Source organism: Rattus rattus, chromosome 4 (genome assembly GCF_011064425.1).
Source record: "Rattus rattus isolate New Zealand chromosome 4, Rrattus_CSIRO_v1, whole genome shotgun sequence".
Taxonomy (NCBI): domain Eukaryota; kingdom Metazoa; phylum Chordata; class Mammalia; order Rodentia; family Muridae; genus Rattus; species Rattus rattus.
This window is the reverse complement of record NC_046157.1, coordinates 168,578,813-168,599,767: the sequence shown is the minus strand read 5'-3', so window position 1 is coordinate 168,599,767 and position 20,955 is coordinate 168,578,813. Positions and strand designations below refer to the sequence as shown.

At 41.9% G+C, this 20,955-nt stretch overlaps 1 protein-coding gene across 1 annotated transcript in view; it reads right to left on the bottom strand.

Moving 5' to 3' along the window:
- The window catches only part of Pam (peptidylglycine alpha-amidating monooxygenase), a 259,796-nt gene that overhangs the window by 102,991 nt on the left and 135,850 nt on the right, over positions 1-20,955 (bottom strand). The window contains exons 5-6 of the mRNA XM_032901702.1: positions 16,307-16,364; positions 6,868-6,955 (exon numbers count right to left, since the gene is read on the bottom strand). Of these exons, the coding sequence (XP_032757593.1) occupies positions 6,868-6,955; positions 16,307-16,364 (146 nt within the window). The remainder of the gene's footprint in view (positions 1-6,867; positions 6,956-16,306; positions 16,365-20,955) is intronic.

The window sequence follows — 20,955 nt, the reverse complement described above, 5'->3', positions numbered from 1 at the left end:
CTTTGATCAGGTGACTTGATGTTGTCACCTTACCTACCATTTGTGCCCTGTCCTGGGCAGGGATCCTGGTTTACATAGAAAATGGATAAAAGGAGCTGAGAGCTAGCATGTAGCACTCCCTCCTTCTAACTATAGACATGATGTGACCGGCACCTGCCGCCTTGATCTCCCTGACACAGGGACGTTTGCTTGACTTGTGAGTTGAAATGAGTCCTTTCCCCTTGAGTTGTTTTTGCAAGGGAATTTTATTCCAGGAACAGGAAAGGAAACCAATACAGGTAGACCTTACATTAGCTATCTAGCAACCCCGATAAAAAAATTAACAGAGTTTACTGTTAGTGAGAAACGCAATGTAATAAATACTGTGGGTAAGATATGATTACCTTTAAAATTGCACTGGTCCTAGTCAAGTATCCAGATATCACTAACTGGCGCTTTATAACCAATAGCGTACTTCTGCGAATTCAGATAATCCAAGGGGGACTTCAGGAGTTCCCCAGCATGAGTTATGCATTCCCACAGTAAATCAAAGAACGCCTAATCAGAAAACTTAGTAAGTATGGTAGCAGTTTGACGAACAACATCATAGGAACTAGCCCTGACATGCCCCATCCCAAGAGAGGGGCAAAAATGTTTGTAAGAACAGAGGGTATACAGCAGAATTCTCAACCTCAAAAAAGCCCTTCTCTTCTAGGAAGGGAGCACACTGAGCACAATATGTATAGCTCAGAGCTTCCTCTTTCATAGCCAACCTGGCAGGGTTAGAAGCCCCATTTAATGGATAAAGAAACATCAATACAGGTTGAGCTAGTTAAATAATGTCTGTGATAGTTACTGAGGCAATACCGGAGCCCACGATAATTATGTCTTATGGTATAACGTCACTACTTCGTTTGACTCAGATGTTCGTCCTGTAAGAAAGGATGATCAAAAGCAGCATGTTTTTTCTGTGCCGATGCTGAAGAGAATGTCTGATCCTTTGGAACTGGAGCCACTGACAGTTGGGAGCTGCCCTGTGCATGCTGGTAATTGAACCTGGTTCCCCCAGAACATCTAGTGCTCTTAACGGCGGAACCGTCTCTCTAGCCCACCCCCAAACCCCTCGTGGGTTGTGTATGTTGTGGAATCTGTCATAATGTATATAAGCACGGCACTAGCAATCAACAGATGCTAGGGAGCTCCTCCCACTGACCCCGAAACACAGGACTAAGATTATGATACAGGGAATATAATCGCTGTTGACTCAGAGTTAAGGACAGATAACGGCTGTATTTTAACCAGAGGTCATATGTTTTCTATCCTAATAGAAGTCATCCACAATATTAAATTGGGTAGAGATCTAGCCTAGCTTTTCAGAGGACAAACTGTCCAATCTGTTATATAACATAATCAAGGCTAGATGGTTTAATCCTAGCACTCATGAGCTGGAGGAAAAAAAAAATCAGTTCAAGGTCATCAAGGAGTAGAGACCCCTTCTATATAAATGCACAATGAATAAAGGGAAGCCAGTTCATTCTAGTCCAGCAGAAACTGGTGACAAAATCCTGCCCTTAAATGCACATCATATGGTGCCTAGAATGAAGGACGGTGTGGGTTTGGAGGCTGGCTATTTTTGTTATGCCAAGACAGATGTTCTGTTTGTTGAATTTTTAGAACTTTCTTACGGAGGAAGAGACAGAGTACTGCAGAAAACACTTTGAATGTTCCTCTGGAGGGTGTGATGATGGGCAACCAGGTTGTAGAAAAGCTGCAAAGGGCACTATGTGGAAGCCCTGCTCTCAAACCATGGGGATGACCAGGAGGCCAGCAGCAAAGCGGTGGCCTTATCTCGGAACCATCAGCACTGGGCTAAGCCATGGAGATGAGTAACCCAGGGGAGTGTTACACACAGGCACACATATGCTCAGGCTATGTTCTCTCTTCCCTCCCATCAGCATCTGTAACCCCGTGGAGATGGTGGCATTTACAGAGACACAGCAGGTGCCTAATAGATAGAAGCAGTTGAAAAGGATTTAAGCTAATTCTTCAGAGGACGGTGAGGCACTCTACTGTTTTGACTTGAGAAGGATGCTAAGTTAGAACAGTCAGAGAAGCCTCCGTTAGCCAGCCGGGATTCTCCCTTGTTTAAAAAAAAACATCAAACAACTTGTAGCAGCCCTCTTTGATTTTTAAAGTCGAGCTGGTCATAAGTGTCACTAGGAATAGTTTTAAAATAAAAAATTAATTATAAGAGCTAAAAATAGTTTCAGCTATGCACAGACCGTACCGCTGCACATGGCTGGTGATACATTTAAAGTCCACTAACTCTAATGCCTAAGAGCTTGGTATCTTTCCCCAGTTTATATTAGTCTGTATTTTCGTCATAATGGTGTTTTGGGTGGAGGAAACAATTTAACTGATACACAAATAAAATAAAAATATTCATATTAGCGTGGTGCCATGAAATATTCGAGGTTTAAATTGGGTTACACATATGTGTCCCCTTGAATATTCAAAACTTTTATCAAGCTTTTGAAACAACGCCCCTCATCTCCTTGCAGTATGCGGCACGTAATTAGCATCTGCAGCCACTCTTCTCTACATCAGCACCCCAGTTCACACAGTAGTTTGAAGACAAGTTGTACAAGTTGTCTTCAAAGTATTTGCTCCAAGTTGCTTGAGCATCACAACTAGCACTCAGCAGAACAGAAATTGTAGAACCCTACAATCACAAACTCTAAAAAAAAAAAAAAAAAAAAAAAAATAGAATAATATTAATACAAAAGCACTCCAAGGCACAGAGGCAGCGAATAGACCTTTCTGCTCTTACTGCGAATCTCAGTTCGGTTCCTAATACCTATGTGGCAGTTCACAGGCCTCTGATTAATAGTCCCGGGACATCCTGGCTTTGGGGGCACCATGTACGGTACATATACATGCATGTAAGTGAACATCCCACATAAAATAAAAATAGATAAATCTTTAAAAAGAAGCATTTCAAAATTATTACGCTATATGCCAATAATTCATCATTGAAAAAAATTAATGATTTTTTTTTCAAACCTTGAAACCCAGGGTGAATAACTACTTATTGATTAAAACACTGTATGGAGATGCCATAATGCATTCATAGAAAGGAACAATGAAAACTTTATTTTCTAAGGCACACCTGTTTGCTAGTTATTTGTAGGATTAGGTACATTTAAAGCTGGCAGAGTTAGAAGCTGCCTTTTTGTTTCATCCCTAAAAGGGGGGCTGGAGAGAGGGCAAGCAGCACTGGCTTAGGTTCAAATTCAGCCGACAGATCTGCTGTGCCTAAATGCTGGAGCTCACGCACAGTCCAGGAAATCACACCATTGCCCGCTTTGCTCCTGCCTTCCCCCTCTCCCTCACCGTTGGTCCCTGGGTGTGGATAATCGTCTTTTGCACTAACAGACAGCAGCCGGAGGTATTAGGGTCCATCTGACAGGTATCACTGCTTCCTGGGTCAGCAGAGAGGCTGCCGCATCAGCTGGTCCCCTTTCGAATCCTCCAGCGGTATGGTAATTTGGAACTGAGCATCAGGCCCACTTGAACTATAAAGAGACCACCCCACAGTATATTAAAAGGTTCACATCAATGTATGCAATTTAAGTGCACATGCATATAATTAACTAGACACATTAGCAGTGTGAGCTGCTAATTTGGAACGAGACACAAAAGACTCGAATGTGTGTGGAAGGGGGAAAAAAACTTTAAAATTAAAATGACTGCATAATGAAAACTGCTTCATGCTGTGTCTACTGTTTTCATGTAAACTTAATATAACTGTAAATATATTTTAATGAAGAGAGGAAAGAGGCAATTACAGAAGCAAAGGAGGGCAGCTCCGCGGTGAAACATCAGAGCAGCTCCTCGCCTCCGTGTTATAAGCGCTGCCTGAAGACAGGGGGGTGAGTTATAACTTCATAATTTCAGGGAAAAAACGCTTCCTCTATTAAAGACGCATGCCTTTTTGCCAATGAGCTGGCAACGAAAGCAAAATCTCATGTGAAAACGGCATCGGGGAGGGGTGGACAGAAGGAAATTTGACTAGCACGGAGAAAACAAGAAATCCAAGCTTGACTGGTGAGAGAATATTAGGCATTCACACACTGTCAAAATAGATTTGTGCTCCCTGAAGAGTTCCCTAGACCGTAAACAAGTTACTGGTATTATTAAGAATCAGTAACAAGTACAGCTATCCCACTGAAAAAAATCTGTGTGGGATTTGGAGAGTCTACTTAAATGCCTTCTATTTTGGAAGAGGTGAACGCTAGATTCACAACCTAAAATGAATATGGTAAATCTTGTTACTCAAAGAATACAGAACCTCGGTGCTGGCATATTTCTGCTCGAGGTGGGAGGAGAGGAAGGCAAATGTGGAAGACAGCATCCACAGGCTCTCTCCTGCTGCGCTTGAGAAGCAGTTGGGGGCGGGAGGTAAGAGGTCCTTTGAAGCAACCTAGACGTGTTCGGCGCGTGTGAAACACCATGAATTCTATTTTTTTTTTTTTAAGAGAGGAATGGGCCCTGCCAAATACTGGAGAGAAGAATCTATATTAACTTTAAGTGGAATGCCAGGCAAGCCTGGAAAGCGAAAGTGAGTAGTACAGCAGCCGTACTTAATGCGTGCCTCCTACTTTGCATATTGAACAGCTCCTACTCTACGTTCAAATGTTAAATGAAGACTCTGGGCTTGGCTAAAAGAAGATGAATAATAGTGTCAATTATTCTGCTTGTTTTATGGCTACACGGCCAATTATTACAAATCTATAGATTAAATGGGAATGGGCTACCAGGCAAGTATTTTAAATTACATTTAAAATGATGTGGACTCAGCATTACGTGGAATTCTAATCAGTCAGCAGAGCGTCACATCCACAACACATGGCAGATGTGTGCTTGAGGTGAGCTAACCTCTCTGCGCACCCCTGATCCCTGGCAGTCACGCCTTTCTCAGCCAGCTCCTAGAAGCAATGCACACTTACAGAGTTATGGAACATTAGCAGAAAGGGGGTTTATGACTGACCTGGCACAAATCTAAAATCAATAAAGCCAACAGGTTCAGTAGCCAACATGGGGCATCAGGGTGTGAACTCGATACTTCTGTCTGTCGCCTTTCGAATGTTAATTTTAGCAAAACAACAATACAGAGACACAGGAATCATCCCACATCATTCCACTTTCACCCACATTTCCTTTGACGGCCCCCTCCACGAACTTTAAACCCTTTGGCAGTATTTGGTATACATAAAGTATATATATATCTTTTATAAAATCAGTATATTTAGGAATACCAATAAATGTCTACAGTGCTGAAACAATGTGATTGTTTTGATATTGCTCTGATATGAAAACGACGTACAGAATTTCGGTTATATAATTTGTAGCAGTTAGGCTCCTCATAGCTTTTAAGTGCTGTTGGGTTTTTATCATTCCTCCCAGGCAAGGTGAAGCCCAAGCACAGTTGAAGAGCTTACATTCCTTCTAGCTATTTTAATCACTCTGCAAACCAAGAGACTGTATTGCTAGTTGCAGAAGGAATATCTTTAAAGCATACGGAATCAAGGATATGATTTGTTGAATAAGGTTTCAGAAAAGACTGTCAAAGAATAATCTTTTAATTTCTTTTCTTTCCCCACCACCCCCTAAAGAACAATCTTTTAATCGAGAATTTTTATTTACAAAAATTTATGCAAGAGATAAAACTATAACGTCGATACCAAAGGGTATTAACTGTGAGTTGCTGACTCCATTTTTATGTAAACCTAGTCACATGAGGTTGGGTCCTATGTGCTATGCCCGTTACATCAAATAACTTGGGCCTATTAGCAAAGGCTTTGATGGCACTCGGTCTGTGGAGATTTCCACTAATTACCTCACGCTTTTCCCGATTCAGATACATATTGCAATTGTCTATTATAAATATGACTAGGAAGCAGTTGCTGCAAGTCTCATATCAGACCAATGAATATCAGGATACACTGAGAAATCGGCCTACATGATTCTGTAGGAGCAGGATGTCAAAACACGTCACTTCACGGTGCACGGCAAAGCATGGCAGTCATTCTGGACTGCTAAATGTTTGACAATAGTCCCAACTCTCAGGGAAAAGCAGGGGGCTTAGAATATATTGGTATTTTTCAGATTTCACAGATCTTCAATAACGTTGAAGAACATAAGGAAAGGGGAAATTTCAAGACATAGTTCTAGAATTCGTGTCTGGGGGTAGAAAGCACATTTCCCCTAGACCTTCTGCCACATTGTCCTCTGCCGTTCTAGAATAGGCATTTAAGAATGGTTTATGGATTGGTCATGGCACAACAGACAGCGCAAAAGCCTGATTAGAATCATTCCCAGAACTGTAACAGTTACTTAAATCAACACTGGACCAGATGTTCAAATTGAAAACATTTGGACTTTGGAATCAGACATTTTAAGGCGTGCCTTGGGCTCCACCCAGCTGACCCCTTGAATAAGTTAGTAAACCTGGGCTTCTGCCTTCCTGTCTGTGAAACTTGCATAGAAACACTTGCTTTGGAGAGAATAAAATGATATCTACAGATAACTTAGCACAGCCTATGGGACCAAAGGACCCTGACTGAACAGAACTGCAAAGCTTTTTGGGTGGAAACATGAACTGAACCAAAACCGATGTCAGAATATCAATAATCTAAATTAACTTTGTATGAACATTTAATCAGCGACAAAGACTGAGACTGAACAGAGGACCAAATAATTAGGATAACCACAGGATGTCCGGGAACACTGTCGTTTGCCTATTAATCATCTGTAAAATCCTTACATAAATACAACTGGTATTTGCACAAAAGCACAGGTTTTCTACGCAAGCCCACCAGTCCTTACCAGTAACTTCCAGTGGACGAGGGCATATTGCATCCAAACAGCAGCATATGGTGGACAGTATCCATGCTGGCACGAGGCTTGAAGTCAACTGTCAGGGAAAAACGGTACACGAATGTGAGTACGAGTTACACGTGTGTGTGGTACTGTCAGTCAGAGGAGACCGTATCTTTGAACGGCTTGACTATCTACACAGAAACATGCTTTGATGCCTTCATGATAAAATGCCCTGATATCTTAAGGTGAGTCTAAGTGAATAGTTTGATTTACGAATATGGTAAACTATTGCATATGAAAGAGAAAATAATAACTGGCTAGTGAAGACTGCTATAACACATGCACACACACACACACACACACACACACACACACACACACATGAACAGTCCCTTTGAGTGTGGCGTATGTTATGAGGGACTGATGTGAAAGCTGCAGGCTATTTAGTCTTTCTCACTTTGAAAGGCTGTGTAAAAAACATTGCATGTGCAAAACACATCTTTATAAAAAAGGAGTCAGGGATGGAATTCTATCCTGCAACACACACACACACACACACACACACACACACACACACACACACACAGAGACCAGAAAAAGAGACTTTCTCAGAAAGGAAAATATGCGTACAAATATATCTTATAAAAAACAGGGGTGGAAAACCAGCCAGTGCACTTGCACGATGCAATGGCAACCCGATCTCCCTTTCTTCACAGAACCAGTGAGGAAGATACTACGATAAGCAGACGCCAATGCAGAACACAGATGTAAATTTCACAGTTGTATTATCAATGGTTGATAGTAAGCTTAGCCACCCTTTTATGGATGGGATCTTTTTTGACCCCTTTTTGTCCTCACTGAAAGTGCTACCTGTCCTGTAGGTGTTTATGTATGGTCTCCAGTGCATCCAATCCCTAATACCAAGTGTGTCTGAAGGCACGTTTTGCCCACTTTTACCTGTTCCCAAAGTTAATAAAGCATCATTGGTTGCTAAAATACATAAAGACATGGGTATTATCAAATGAAAACATTCTGTATCAGACTGTGGCATGGGGCTTGTAGAGACGGCAGTTCAGAAGGCACAGAAAGCAAGCTCTCTGCCAACCTAACCTACCATTTTCACGGGAAACCGTAAGCTTTTCAGTTACTGCACAGAACGTAAGAGCTTACAGCTCAAATACCAGTGCTTAGAAAGCCAACAAAGAGGATGCCTAGGACACAGACTTTATAACCCGAGCTCTGCTCTCTCAAAGAAAGAATTCAGTGGACCAAGGAGATTGAAGCTGCTGTGGGTGTAAAGAATAAACTGGAAGTTACAACAGCTCATGATTCATAAAAACTCAAAATTTGTTAGCAAGAGAAGAGGGACAAGGATGTGACTGTGACTTCATGTGACTTCTGCCAGTCAATCCATCGATCGCCAGTGTTGGTTCAGCTGATCTGGCTGGCTTGGGGTGTATCCGCTTCCTCCCTCGATGGTCCACGGGTATCTCTCCAGAAGCTACATGCTCCAGAATATAGGAGGAGCAGTGTTTGGTCAAGAGTAGGCAAGTAACTGTGGTCCCTTGCTAGAATCTCCAGAGAAGCATTCACGATCCATTTTTATTCTTATTTGTGTTTTCAGTTGCCTACAAAGATCAGTAGAGGGTGTGAGATCCCGCTAGCTGGAGTCCCAGGTGGTTGCAAACTGCCCCATGTAGGTGCTGAGAATGGAACTCAGGTCCTCTGAAAGCACAGGAAGGACTCTTCACTGTCGACCCATGTGCTTATCCTCCCACCAAAAGGCGTAACTGGCAATCTGTAAATGGCTTTCAAATAAGAGTTTGCCCCCTGGGCTCTTGTAGAATTTCATCCCCCTTAGATGATCTTAAGAGGGCTAGATAGATTTCCTACCATGGAATCAATGCTAGAATTTGGGTGTCTCTCAGGGATGGAGAGGGGAAGGGAGGGAAGGAGAGAAGGAAGGAGAGAAGGAGAGAGAAATAATTCCATTTGGGAGTCACTCAGATTAAATATGGAGCTGTGGGCTGGACAGAAGTAGGAGCCCTGGAGAAGACTCAGGACAAGGAACAAAGAAAATCCTGAATTGCCAGATGCCGTTAGAAAACATCAGTGAATTGTTTTATATCAATGCCGTGAGGCTTCAGTGGAGAAACAAAGCAAAAACTTTTTTTTTTTTTGGAGAAAAAGGTGAGCTATCAATAATTTTATAAAGGGACTCAGGTGAGAGAGGCTGTTCATGAGGGCAACAGTAAGCCCTATCTTGCCTTTTACAAGGAGAGAGCGTGAGCACGCCTAGGTGTCTGCTTATACACAAGGACTCTACACCATCCTTCGTAGCAAAGGGAAATTCTCTCGCAGTCTGTTTCGAAAACTCATTCTGACTCGCTTTAAGTACTACTTATTTGTTTTACCTCAAACCTTGACTAGATATAACGCTGACTTTGCTTCTGAAATGAGGAAAATCCACCATGAAGCAGTGGCAAAAGAGAATCCCAGTTTCCACTCACAAAAACCATTTATCCTAAAACAAACACCTCCTTCCCCTAAAACTTACATAGTCGTTCAGATATACAAGACATAATTTAAATGCTAAAGAAAGTACACACATACGGTAAAACAAAATGCTAGCTATCTTTCTTTTCGAATCCTAGTAAAAATATATCTACACATTTTTATAGTTGTATCTCAGAGTACAATTCATGGCAAACTGAAATGAAAAAACACCCCCAGCTTTAAAAAAAAAAATCATATTGAAATGTAAATCTAAAGCAAACACAATAATGTAGTGCATAGAAAATTCCATTTAAATGCAACAAATAGGCCAGGGGGGGTTTGACAGGTTCATTTCCTGGGCTGGTTTGATTCCTACTTCCTGTAGAAGTGCTGGGTCTCCAGCCCTCAGGAATAGGATTAAAGCACACTGGACAGAAGCCATATGCATTTCTTTGGAGATCTCGGCAGAACAAGAAACAGAATTTACAGGAATAAAACCATATCTTAAAAGAGATCGCTCCATTCTCTCTAATCCTGGGACGTCTTATCATTTACCAAAGAAAGAAAGGGATCCCAGGGAGAAGGAGTTGGGAGTTAATAATGAAAACACTGCAGTGGGACCTGATGGTTCTGTGTGGGGGGACGACCCCCGCTCTCTGAGGCTGCAAAGAGGTTTTATAGCCATCAGCCATCCTCCAGGTGGGCAGAAAGAGAGCAGGGGCTTACTCGGAAAAGATGCTAACAGTCACGATCACTTGCGCAGAGAAAATTGCCTAGGTCAAGCCCTGGGAACTAAACCCTTTTGTAGGAAAGAGATGAAGAGGTAGTGACTCAGACACATCAGTGAAAGGCAAGAGGTGACAGCGGAAATATTCAGGTGGGTGCACTCCCCAGTGGGTGATGTCACCCCAAATGGAAGACCGCAGTATGTGTCGGGAGAGCATAAGAAGAAAGACAGACAATGAGTTCTGTTTCTGGAGCTCTAAGCAAAGTCTGTTCCAAGGGTATGAAGTCGTGGGGATTTGTGGCCTCCTCTAGCTAGCGGCAGACTACCATCGGGGTCACAGACATATCTAAGGCTGCGACCCGGGAGATGTTTTCATTGAACACTTGGTTTTCTCTGTCTACTTCCTTTCCAAGTAGATTTCCCGGTCTAAGTCTACATGTCAGACTGGATAGATCAAACTCATGATGTGGAAAGACTGTGAAGGACACACTCAGCCTAGTGGAGGAACCAGCGACCTGGAAGATACCCATGTGCATATAAAGAACCCTGTTACAAACAGAAATGGCTACATCACCCTTCTTAGCTGAGTACAGGAACTGGAGGAAACCCACCGATTGAACACATGCACACACATGGGTGCATGTGTGTGAGTATATGTGTGTGCATGTGTGTAAAACTGTTAAGATACCTGTTCTTAAGTCTGTTTCTCTTTCTTCCCATGGACGTATTCTGTATATATAAATATATACTATTGCTATGTATAGATATTGTCAAATGCTGTCAAATAATTTTTAACAGTACTTTCCAGCCTGTGTTATGCTTGTTGTTAATATAATGTAGGCTTGGGTTGTAGCCCCGTGGTAGAAGGCTTGCCCATCACTGGTAACCCTAATTACACCTATACTCTTAGTAGCTGAATCTATTCTACTGTAACTGCACATTTCAGTTTTGGTTAACTACTCTTAGTAAATTTTAGATTCCCTTGATCTTTTAACTTTACTGATTAAAATAAGGTTTCTTTGAAAATGAAATTAGAAACAATTTCTAAAGATAGAAATTGAGAATTTCTAAGCGATTCCTAAAACTCTAGGATATATTATTTCATTTTCTTTTCTGGATGAGGCGTAGCCAGCAAACACCTGGAGTGGCTTTTGACTGACTCTGCATGTATGATAAAGAACAGGTAGAATAGAGGTGGGTCTGTAGCCAAAGGCATTCTGCTAAGCCTGACTGAGTTTTATCCCTAGAATACATCCGGTTAAAGGAGAGCTCCCAGAAATTGTCCTCTGACCTCCATACACGATGGCAACTGCTATCCAAAAAAAGTAAAAAAGATTAAAATGATTTACTATATTAATATACTAGCGATTCAAGCCATACTCAACAGAGCTGGGAGAGTGTACCACCTAAGAAACTGCGTAATATGAGATATTATTGAAAAAAGCCCTCGGTTCTTAGTATCACTCCCATAAGCATTCCTTCCTATCTACAAAATAAAGATTATAACTAAAGATAGTAATGCTCTGAATTGTAATTTAAATGCGGGATAAACCTTAATGCTCACAATATTGCAATTGAGAAAAAAATATACAACTCTAAGGACCCCAGCATTCTAGTCCGTTGCCAGTGTATGAGAAGCCTGAGGAAAACACCACCACCTTCTAACCGCTGCCCCACAACGCAGGGCAATCCTGCACTAAAGGACCTTCTACCGGAGTTTTTACAACAGTAAGCTTAATAGAGAACTGGCATTAACACTCACTAACACTGACAGCGATGTACGATTTATAATGAATATGTAACATAGGCTATGAGGCCTACCAGCTGCTGCTGGAGAATTGGAGAAGAGACACATTGAACATAAATTCCAAATGTAATAATCCTGATGAATGAATAAAACAATGTGTAAAGAAGGAGTTAAACTCCCACATGACAGGCCTTAAAGAATGCCTTTAATGGCAATAGGAGAATGAACTAAAGAATCAATAAATAGATTTTATCGTCCAAGCTGTAAGACATAAAATTGCCCAAGCATCGTTAAGCTCTGCTTTTGTATGTTATTCCTCTAGTGGTCCTAGACTCATTTCCTGCAGAACGAAACCTATGTTCCTGTTCCAGCCTTTTAAGGCCATTCATAATGTCGGGTTATTTCCAACCCTCGGTGTTCACCATGTTTCACACCTATACAACCTGTTCACACTGTGAGACGGCCCTTCTTCCCAGCAATGCACCTGCCAACATTTGCTGGGTGGTGCCCCTAGCAGGACACACATTTACTTCTCATACAGACATGACAACTGAGGACTCTTTTCTTCACAAACAGAGGCGTCTTGAAGGCCTATTAACTCGCCCCTCATCATGTAGCCAGATCGTGGCGAGGCTGGGCTTCGCAGGCAGTGGTCCAGTTGGAACTTACTTTTGACCACTTCAGAATTGTTGTTCGTAGTTGGGCATAGCATGCTCCTGGGTGCCCATTCTGGGTGGTCCCTAGAATACTCTTCACCCCTGGATATATGAAAATAAGCCAAGTTCCCAGGTCCCTATCGAAGCTTGCCTACTAGGGCACTAAAGGTGTGAAGGGGTCTTATCTGGCATCAATGGGAGGAGAGGCCCTTGGTCCTGTGAAGGCTCAATGCCCCAGTGTAGGGGAATGCTAGGGCAGTGAGGCCGGAGGAAGTGGGTGTGTGGGGGAGCACCCTCATAGAAGCAAGGTAAGGGGGGATGGGATATGATTTTGCAGAGGGGAAACTGGGGAAGGGGATAACATTTGAAGTGTAAATAAATAAAATATCCAATTCAAGAAAATCGAATTCATTCCTCTTGGGAATTTCCCCAAGTAGACCATACTATTGTTATCTAATTAAAGACATCCCTGCTCTGGTAGGAGGATCTCAGTGTTCATCTGCGAGACAGAAGGCTATATAATTTATGTTGGATAAAATTCTACCTGTTTGGAATCAGGAAAGTCATAATGACAAATGGACACGTGAGAGCACGCACGCACACACACCCACACACACACACACACACACACACACACACCCCTTTCTGTTTACTGCTGTCAAGCCCGTAAAATGTGTATCAAAGGGTTGTGCCTTGCCAGACCCTGGTCTTCCCTGGCACAGTATCTGTTATTAAAATCGTAGTATTTCTATAGTTTCCACCTCAGCATGAATGTTTAAGAGCAGTCACACTGGGGAGTATTCTAACTGAGCAATTCTCCACTCGAAGCGCCTTGACCATCAACACAAAGGCCCGAGAAAAAGAGAAACAAGAAATCATTAGATTAATTTCACTCACTTCTAAATTCGGCTACCTTTGTGCAGCGTGATCTGATGGGTAAGGAGCTGCCATCATTCACTAAGGACAAGACACATTTATTTACTGGTCACCCATGTGAGGGAAAGCGAGTGGATAGAGATGACAGTCAAATTTCTTGGCTGAGTGAACCGCTGTCACAGCCAATTCCTCTGAGTGTCTGTAAAACACCTTTTAGACAGCGCCTCAGTTCAGTGGTCAAATGCAGATTTTTATCTTACCTCCATCCGGGCACGTCTCTGAATTCTTGTTACAAACAAAGGCAATGTTTTAGGAACATTTTGTTCAAAATATAAAATTCCGTATCTTCAGTAGAATGGACGCCTATTTTAATTCAGATGCATTACTTCAGTATGAGTCTAAAAATACACTGTAGGTGTTATACCCTCACATGTAAGCATGACGTCTGTATAGACATTAATTTCACGATGTGGCCATGGCATTTCTCAATAAGTAAGTGTATTGTTTTGAATGAGCTAAGTAAGTCACACGGACACAAATACCGAGAATTATTCATTTCTGTATGGTGTATGCATGCACGTGTGGGTGCTGTGTGTACAAATACATGGAAGGAGGATGTTGCCTGCAGGAGCCATGCATCTTAAGAAAAGAAAGAGTGAATGCAGCTGCCATAACCCAGCTTTTAGTTTTTTAAAGATTTATTTATGTTATATATGTGAATACACTGTAGCTGTCATCAGATACATAAGAAGAGGGCATCAGATCCCGTTACAGATGGTTGTGAGCCACCATGTGGTTGCTGGGAATTGAACCTGGGACCTTTGGAAGAGCAGTCAGTGCTCTTAAACTCTGAGCCATCTCTCCAGCCCCATAACCCAGCTTTAAAAAAAAAAAAAAAAAGAAAGAAAGAAAGAAAAGAAAACAAAAAGTCCAACCTAACCTAATAAAGGAGTCTTATCAAATCTTAGTTATCAGAAAAGACAAAATTCTGAGATTCAGAATCTGGAACGAGTAGTAAAAACACAGAGATCATCTCTCGTGAGACTCCCTTGGAATGGGTGAGCTCTAGTCAGCACACGACCACAGCTTCTACTTTGGGACTCTGAGAAGCACGATGTAGTCACCTGTCTGACATGCACTGTTGGCACCAAGGCCCTTCCCTTACTTAGGCCTTTGCAGAAATGACCAGTTGGTGCTAGCAAGAAAAAAGGGAAGAAATGCTAAAAAAAGTGTTAGGATCACAGAAGACTGAGGAACTCAGAGCTAGAAGCACTTTAATCTCAGAAGAGAGATGCTATGAAATAAAGAAATGTTAGTATTCCTGGTTCTAACACAGAGCTTCATGTGTTCCCCAGGAGTATTCAATTGCTTGACCTAATATATTTACTTGGACTTCACATTTCAAATTATGTGAAAGTAAACATAATACTACGACAGCAGCAGCACATTCCAGGGTGTATTTATAGTCCTTAGAGTGACCAGCCCTGAAACCATACACTACTGCCAACCTCCAGAAACAAACCAGCAATGGTTAACGTGAAACCCTTAATACTGCCGTGACCTATGACAACTGTATTTACACAGGTGTGCACTGTGGCCTTCTCCATAAAGCAAGTGTGAAGTGGGGAGGAAGTAAAACGACCCCTGAACACAAACACACAAAGATATAATACTGGTAAAGTGAAAAACAAATCCGTTTTATAGGTAAATATTTTTCCCTCCCAGGCTGCCAAACCCAAGGATATGAATGAATATATTTTAAGTTACATTTGGGGTTACTCCAAGAACTATAATTAGGAATGTAAGTCGTTTTTCTATTTTTGATGTTACTCATTTTAGACTTGGAGAACACTGACTCTCCTAAGCTTGTTCTCGGTAATGTCCACTACTACACCCAAAACCCTCCAGGCGACGTTCAGCCTGCCGTGGTGTGACTCCCACTCTCAGGGACCAACTACTGAGCAATTCTGGACAGAGTGTTGTTATGGCTTGTGTTTTGTTGTCATTGCAGCCAGAGTGGGGAGAGAGAAAAAAAAACAAAACCTTCATACAAATTGATCCGGCTTTGCAGGTCTATAATGGGCATTCCTATGGGAAGCACCTCATGAAAATTCATTCTCCGGCTGCCCCATGGCTACATTGTATACATTTTACTGGTCACATAATAGCCATTTCAGGCAGCTCACTTGAAAATTAGTTGCATGGGACCAAAGTACAGCTCTCATTACCATTAACTTCCCGATATAAACATTTTAAGCCAGAAAAGAAAAAGCAGAAGACAAAGAACGAAAAGAAAAAAAAACACATAATTTGTCAATCCCGTTCCTTCCCTAAACATTAAAAGTCTGTCATCGGGGATGCTTAAATTAAAACAATCTAGGCCAAAACAGATGGTGCCTTGTCACTTCTCCTAGGTGATTGAAAGACACATCTGGGAAGGACCTGTCATTTCAAAGTCTGCTAAGCCTACAATATAAGAGAGCGGGTGGTCTTTTTCTTTCTCCCACCCTCTCTTCCTCTCTCCTCTCTTTTTTTTATCCACCTATCTGTCTGGGTAAAATATTACACTTCCTAATGTTGATTCTAAGCGTAGTCTATTTGTTACACGAACTGTCAGGTAAACAGTTCCGTTGAATGCAGAGGAAGTAAGAATCCAGATACGGACAGAAAGCCAATACTGTACAAATGGGACCACACAGCACTGGTGGCCACTGGCAGCTGCACATAACGCCTTAACTACCTACTGCTCCCCATGAATCTCTCCAGATACAGTTTGTAATCTTGTCTCCAATGGCTGCCTGTAGTTTCCTTTCACATTAGGCATGATGAATGCATTTTGGAGATTGACAGTAGAAGATTAATACACTTATAAGCATCGAAGAGAACCTTTTACCGATCTCAAATAGCTGCTCACCCTTCCCCCATGATCTGAGGAGTACTTACTCACGAAGGCTTCCTCATCCACAGGCAGACGCATGGACATGCAGAAGTATGTGTCAGACTGTTAAAAAGAGAAATATAAGAAAATACAAGTTAAATGCCTACGAACCAGAATGAAATGGTAACTCTTAAATACTTGGCCTCTAAGACCATAGAAGTATTCCAGTGAGGTGAGAATGCCTGCTGAGGGCCGGTCAGCACCTTAGCAGAAGAACTAAGTGTGGATAACTTAGATAGACTAATTTTTTCCTATGGTGCCTTTATAAACAATGCTGAAACTTGTTTACAAGGGTCAGCATCATAAATCTAGCAAGGTCACATTTCAAAGGCAACATTGTAAATGTGGAAAATGCATCTGATTTTAAGAGTCAGAGGGAGTTATGATCTCAGCTTAGATATTTAATTACCACAAAAGTTGGTTTTAAAGATAATATTGCATATGGTTACTCTTCTATTTTAAATTTTCATTTAATTCTTAGAAGAAATCAACATTAATCCCAAATTAGTCTTTCTTTTCAAGTTATTGTTCCCTTATCTAAACTGGCACTCTTGTTGCTTCAATATCACAGGCATTGACATTTCAGTCTTTAGTAAGCCAGGGGTGACAGTGTGTGCCCACACTTCCATCTGCTCGGGAAAGCAGTCGTGAGGCTCGCTTGAGTCCAAAAGTTCAAGGCCAGCCTGCACTCGACAGCAAGACTCTTATCTCTAAACAACAAGTGAAAATAAAGAAACGAAACAAGAAAAATCAAGCAATAAAAGCTTCAAGTTGAGGAGAGCATGTTTCTGAGGAAGAGCTGCACAGAATCTGTATGCAGTGGGGTGTGCACTACGGTTGATAATACAAAGGTAAGCTGTGCTCGGTTAATAATTCATACTGCATACATTACTGTTGCGAAGTGCTAGATCAACAGGGCCCAGCAATGCAGACACAGATCATCTGAGTGTCTCTAAATGCACGGTTAGCAGCAAAAAAGCATGCATGCGACCTATATTTTACCTCTGTCTCAGAAAACAAAGAGATTGGCACACACAAAACAAGTATAGTAAAATTTGAAAAGTTATAAAAATATGATTCGGTTACCATTACTATTGTTTTGTTTTGAGTTGAGAGAATAGTTTCCCTTCTTAAAGTCTCTTCTAGAAAATGGGTGGGGACCTCCAGTAGATAGGCAGGGCCACCAGTTGAGGGATGGTGCCACCCACCCATCTCCAAATTGTTAACCCTGAAACGTTCTTGACCAAAGGAAATCCTGGGACAAAAAAATGGAGTAGAGACTGAAGGAAAGGCCATGCAGAGACGGCCCATCTGGGGATCCATCCCGTCTGCAGACACCAAACCTAGATACTACTGCTGATACCAAGAAGCACTTGCTGACAGGAGCCTGGTATAGCTATCCTCTGATTGGCTCTGCCAGAGACTGACCAATACAAATGGAGATACTCGCAGCCAACCATCGGACTGAGCCTGGGGACCCCAATGGAAGAAGAGCTAGGGGAAGGACTGAAGGAGCTGAAGGGGTTTGCAACCCCATAGCAAGAACATCATCAACTAACTGGACCACACAGAGCTCCCAGGGACTAAATCACCAACCAAAGAGTACACATGGAGTGACCATGGCTCCAGCTGCATATGTAGCAGAGGATGGCCTTGTCGGACATCAATGGGAGGGGAGGGCCTTGGTCCTGGGGAGGCTCGATGACCCAGCATAGGGAGGATGATAGAGAGATGAGGTGGGATTGGGTGAATGGGTGGAGGAGCACCCTCTACAGGCAAAGGGAAGGGGGGATGGGAAGGGAGCATTGTGGAAGAATAACTGGGAAGGGGGGATATCATCTGAAATGTAAACAATTAAAAATTAATAAAAAAAGAAAGAAACTGGGTGGTGAAATGTTACAGCACCTACAAGGAGACAAAGGCTCAAAAGGTTGGGCAATAAGCTTTGTGTACGGAACCTGAGAGATGCACACAGAAAACAGTGTCTAAACACTTTACAACCATGAACAACCATGATGAAAATTATTCATACTGTTTTGTAATTTTATAATTTGATCCTGTAAAACGCAAGTATTCTGGAGTGAGTAATCTTGACGTCCTTTTCGTATTTGGACATCACAAGCCATAAGAAGTTCACAACCTATATATCTGGGACTCCTACAGCCCCTGCTGCTATTTCTAGAATTACGCTTATTGCGTGCCAAGCTTGAGCTTAGTGTTTTCCGTCTATTGTGCTAGTTAAAGCGATCCAATACCGTAGGTGGACCCAATCCCTCCACTGTAGGCCCAGTAAGGGAAATAATGGGAGTATACTGAGATCACACTGTGCCTGCTATAACATGGGGACTAGTACTACCCTTATTTTAAAGATGGGGAAACTGAGGCAACCCAAAGTTTATGTGTCCCCTCGATCCAATTCTAGCCATGCTCTTTGGAGTTCTCTTTTCAACTAGGCACAACCATAGCTTTCGAAAACTTCAGGGTCTCAGTTCGTACCATTTGTTTTTCTGCCCCCTCCACATAAATACATACAAGAGACTTGAAAGAACACTAACACACATTTCACAGCTCAGTGCTGCACTTTTAGTATGATTCCACCATCTCTTAAGACGACTGCTTCATTCTGTAAACAAAAAAGACTGTCTATACCAGCCCGAAATTCATACAAGGGACTCGGTCCCTGGATGCCTACGAAGCCAGGTTTTCCTCAACGCAATTCTGCTTCCTTCCTCTGCCTCTTCAGCTGTAAATCTATTCTCTTAAACTGTCTTCTCGAAGTGGAGGAGTACTGCTCAGGTCCCGCTGCCCTGCTCTGGCCCTCGCTACGGCAGCAGACATAGATACAATAAGCTTATTCCTCCTCCGGGTCATGCCCATTAACAAACCCAGATGGCCTACGCACAGAGGCGAAACCTCTCCATAGTCGTCAGCATGTCCCAAACTTAAAGGGTTGCCTCCCTTTTGTTCCCGCAAAGTTCATTTAGCTTACAGTGGATACGCTTTCCAAAGCACAGAGTCATGGCAATAAAAATCTATCCTTCTCACTTTAACTCAGGCCTTAAAAACCCACAAGAGGAGCAAGTCACGTAAGGCATCACAGATGATCCAAAGCAATGTGACACGTAATGACTTAAAAGCAAATACAGCAAGAAATGTGGGCTGAAGTAGTCAAGCATGCATTTATAACAACCCCTCCCCCAAAGACCAGGATAAGTGTAAATGAAACCAAAATTCTTTATAATTTGAAAACGAAATTGTGAGTTTTACTCTTGGGCTGTAATCCGGGTCAAGTCCTTCCGGGATAGCAGTGTTACTGAGCTAAACAGATACATCAAATTGGGCAGCCCAATTCTCTTGATAAAAGCTAAGCCAAAAGCAAGACGCATGAAGATCGTCTACATTAGTGCACAAAATACAGAAAACTGCTGTTACTATCACGTCCGTGCTGTGTCCATTGCTGCTCAGCTGAAAGGTCAGAAAAACTTGGGAATGTCTTTGCCTCAGGAATTTACATCCTTAAGATTATAATTTCTTTAATGGTGGAAATGTTTACATTTCCGTTGCTTATTTCCCTAGATGCAAAGCAAGTAAAAGACAGGAGAGTAAATCAAAGTACAGGGGAGAGAAGGGAGAAGGCGAGGAAGAAAGAGAAAAACAAAGTGGGCAGAAGACAGGTATCTTCTCAGTTATCCTGGGAGAGAACATCTATAACAGATCCAGTATCAGTTTCAACCGCGAGCCACCACTGTCCCACACGTGATCTTACTTGTGCCCCATTTTTGAGATAAAGAATGATTTCAGCATGGAGAAAAGAGGATATGGCTTTTCCCCTAAAATAGAGCACACTTAAAGCACAGCATCGCAAATCAATAGCTCCCATTCAGTTGGAAGCTTTGAAAACCAAACAGTCCAAGAAAGTGGTGTGTGTGTGTGTGTGTGTGTGTGTGTGTGTGTGTGTGTGTGTGTGTGTGTGTAAAAGGAACAGGGCAGTTTGTGGTGTAATATGTGCCACTATGGTATGGTATTTAGCATTAAGGTAAGAGTCCAAAATCTACGATGTGAAGTGTGCACCCCTTTCAGGGCGCAACTGGAGAGCTACGTGCTAAAGGCTGGCTCATGGACGTTTTCAGTGGTCTTGAGGCCAGCAGAATGTGAGTCCATACATTCTTTACAACACAGCTTCATGTTACTCTCATGTATGCATGGTGTATTTTCTTTTTAACAGAAAGATTACCAGGTTGATCCACGTAAGGCTACCCAGGTAGTTAGCGTCAAAACAGAATTAAAAACATTCTTGTCTATGCCTGTTAGACCATTACAGAGAGTGAGGTATAGTTCTCGTCATCTTCACGGCATTAAATTTTAATCTGTTTAAATTTATGACTGTGACTCACCCTTAAAATCCTCCTGACTCTACTTCTTTTTTTAATAAAGACTAAGTTTGGCATTTAAATTACTTCATACATAACCGAATAGTGTTTTGGTTTTCCCCCACTGAATTGTAACTTGTTGGAGAATGGTATTTTAGCAAAGTCTTACATGTTGGTGATTATAAATTTTTTTATAATTTTTTATTGAAACACATTAATTTATTTTTTTTAAATCCAAAGAACATGCTTTTTTTTTCTTCAAGATTCTTTTTTTTATTGGATAC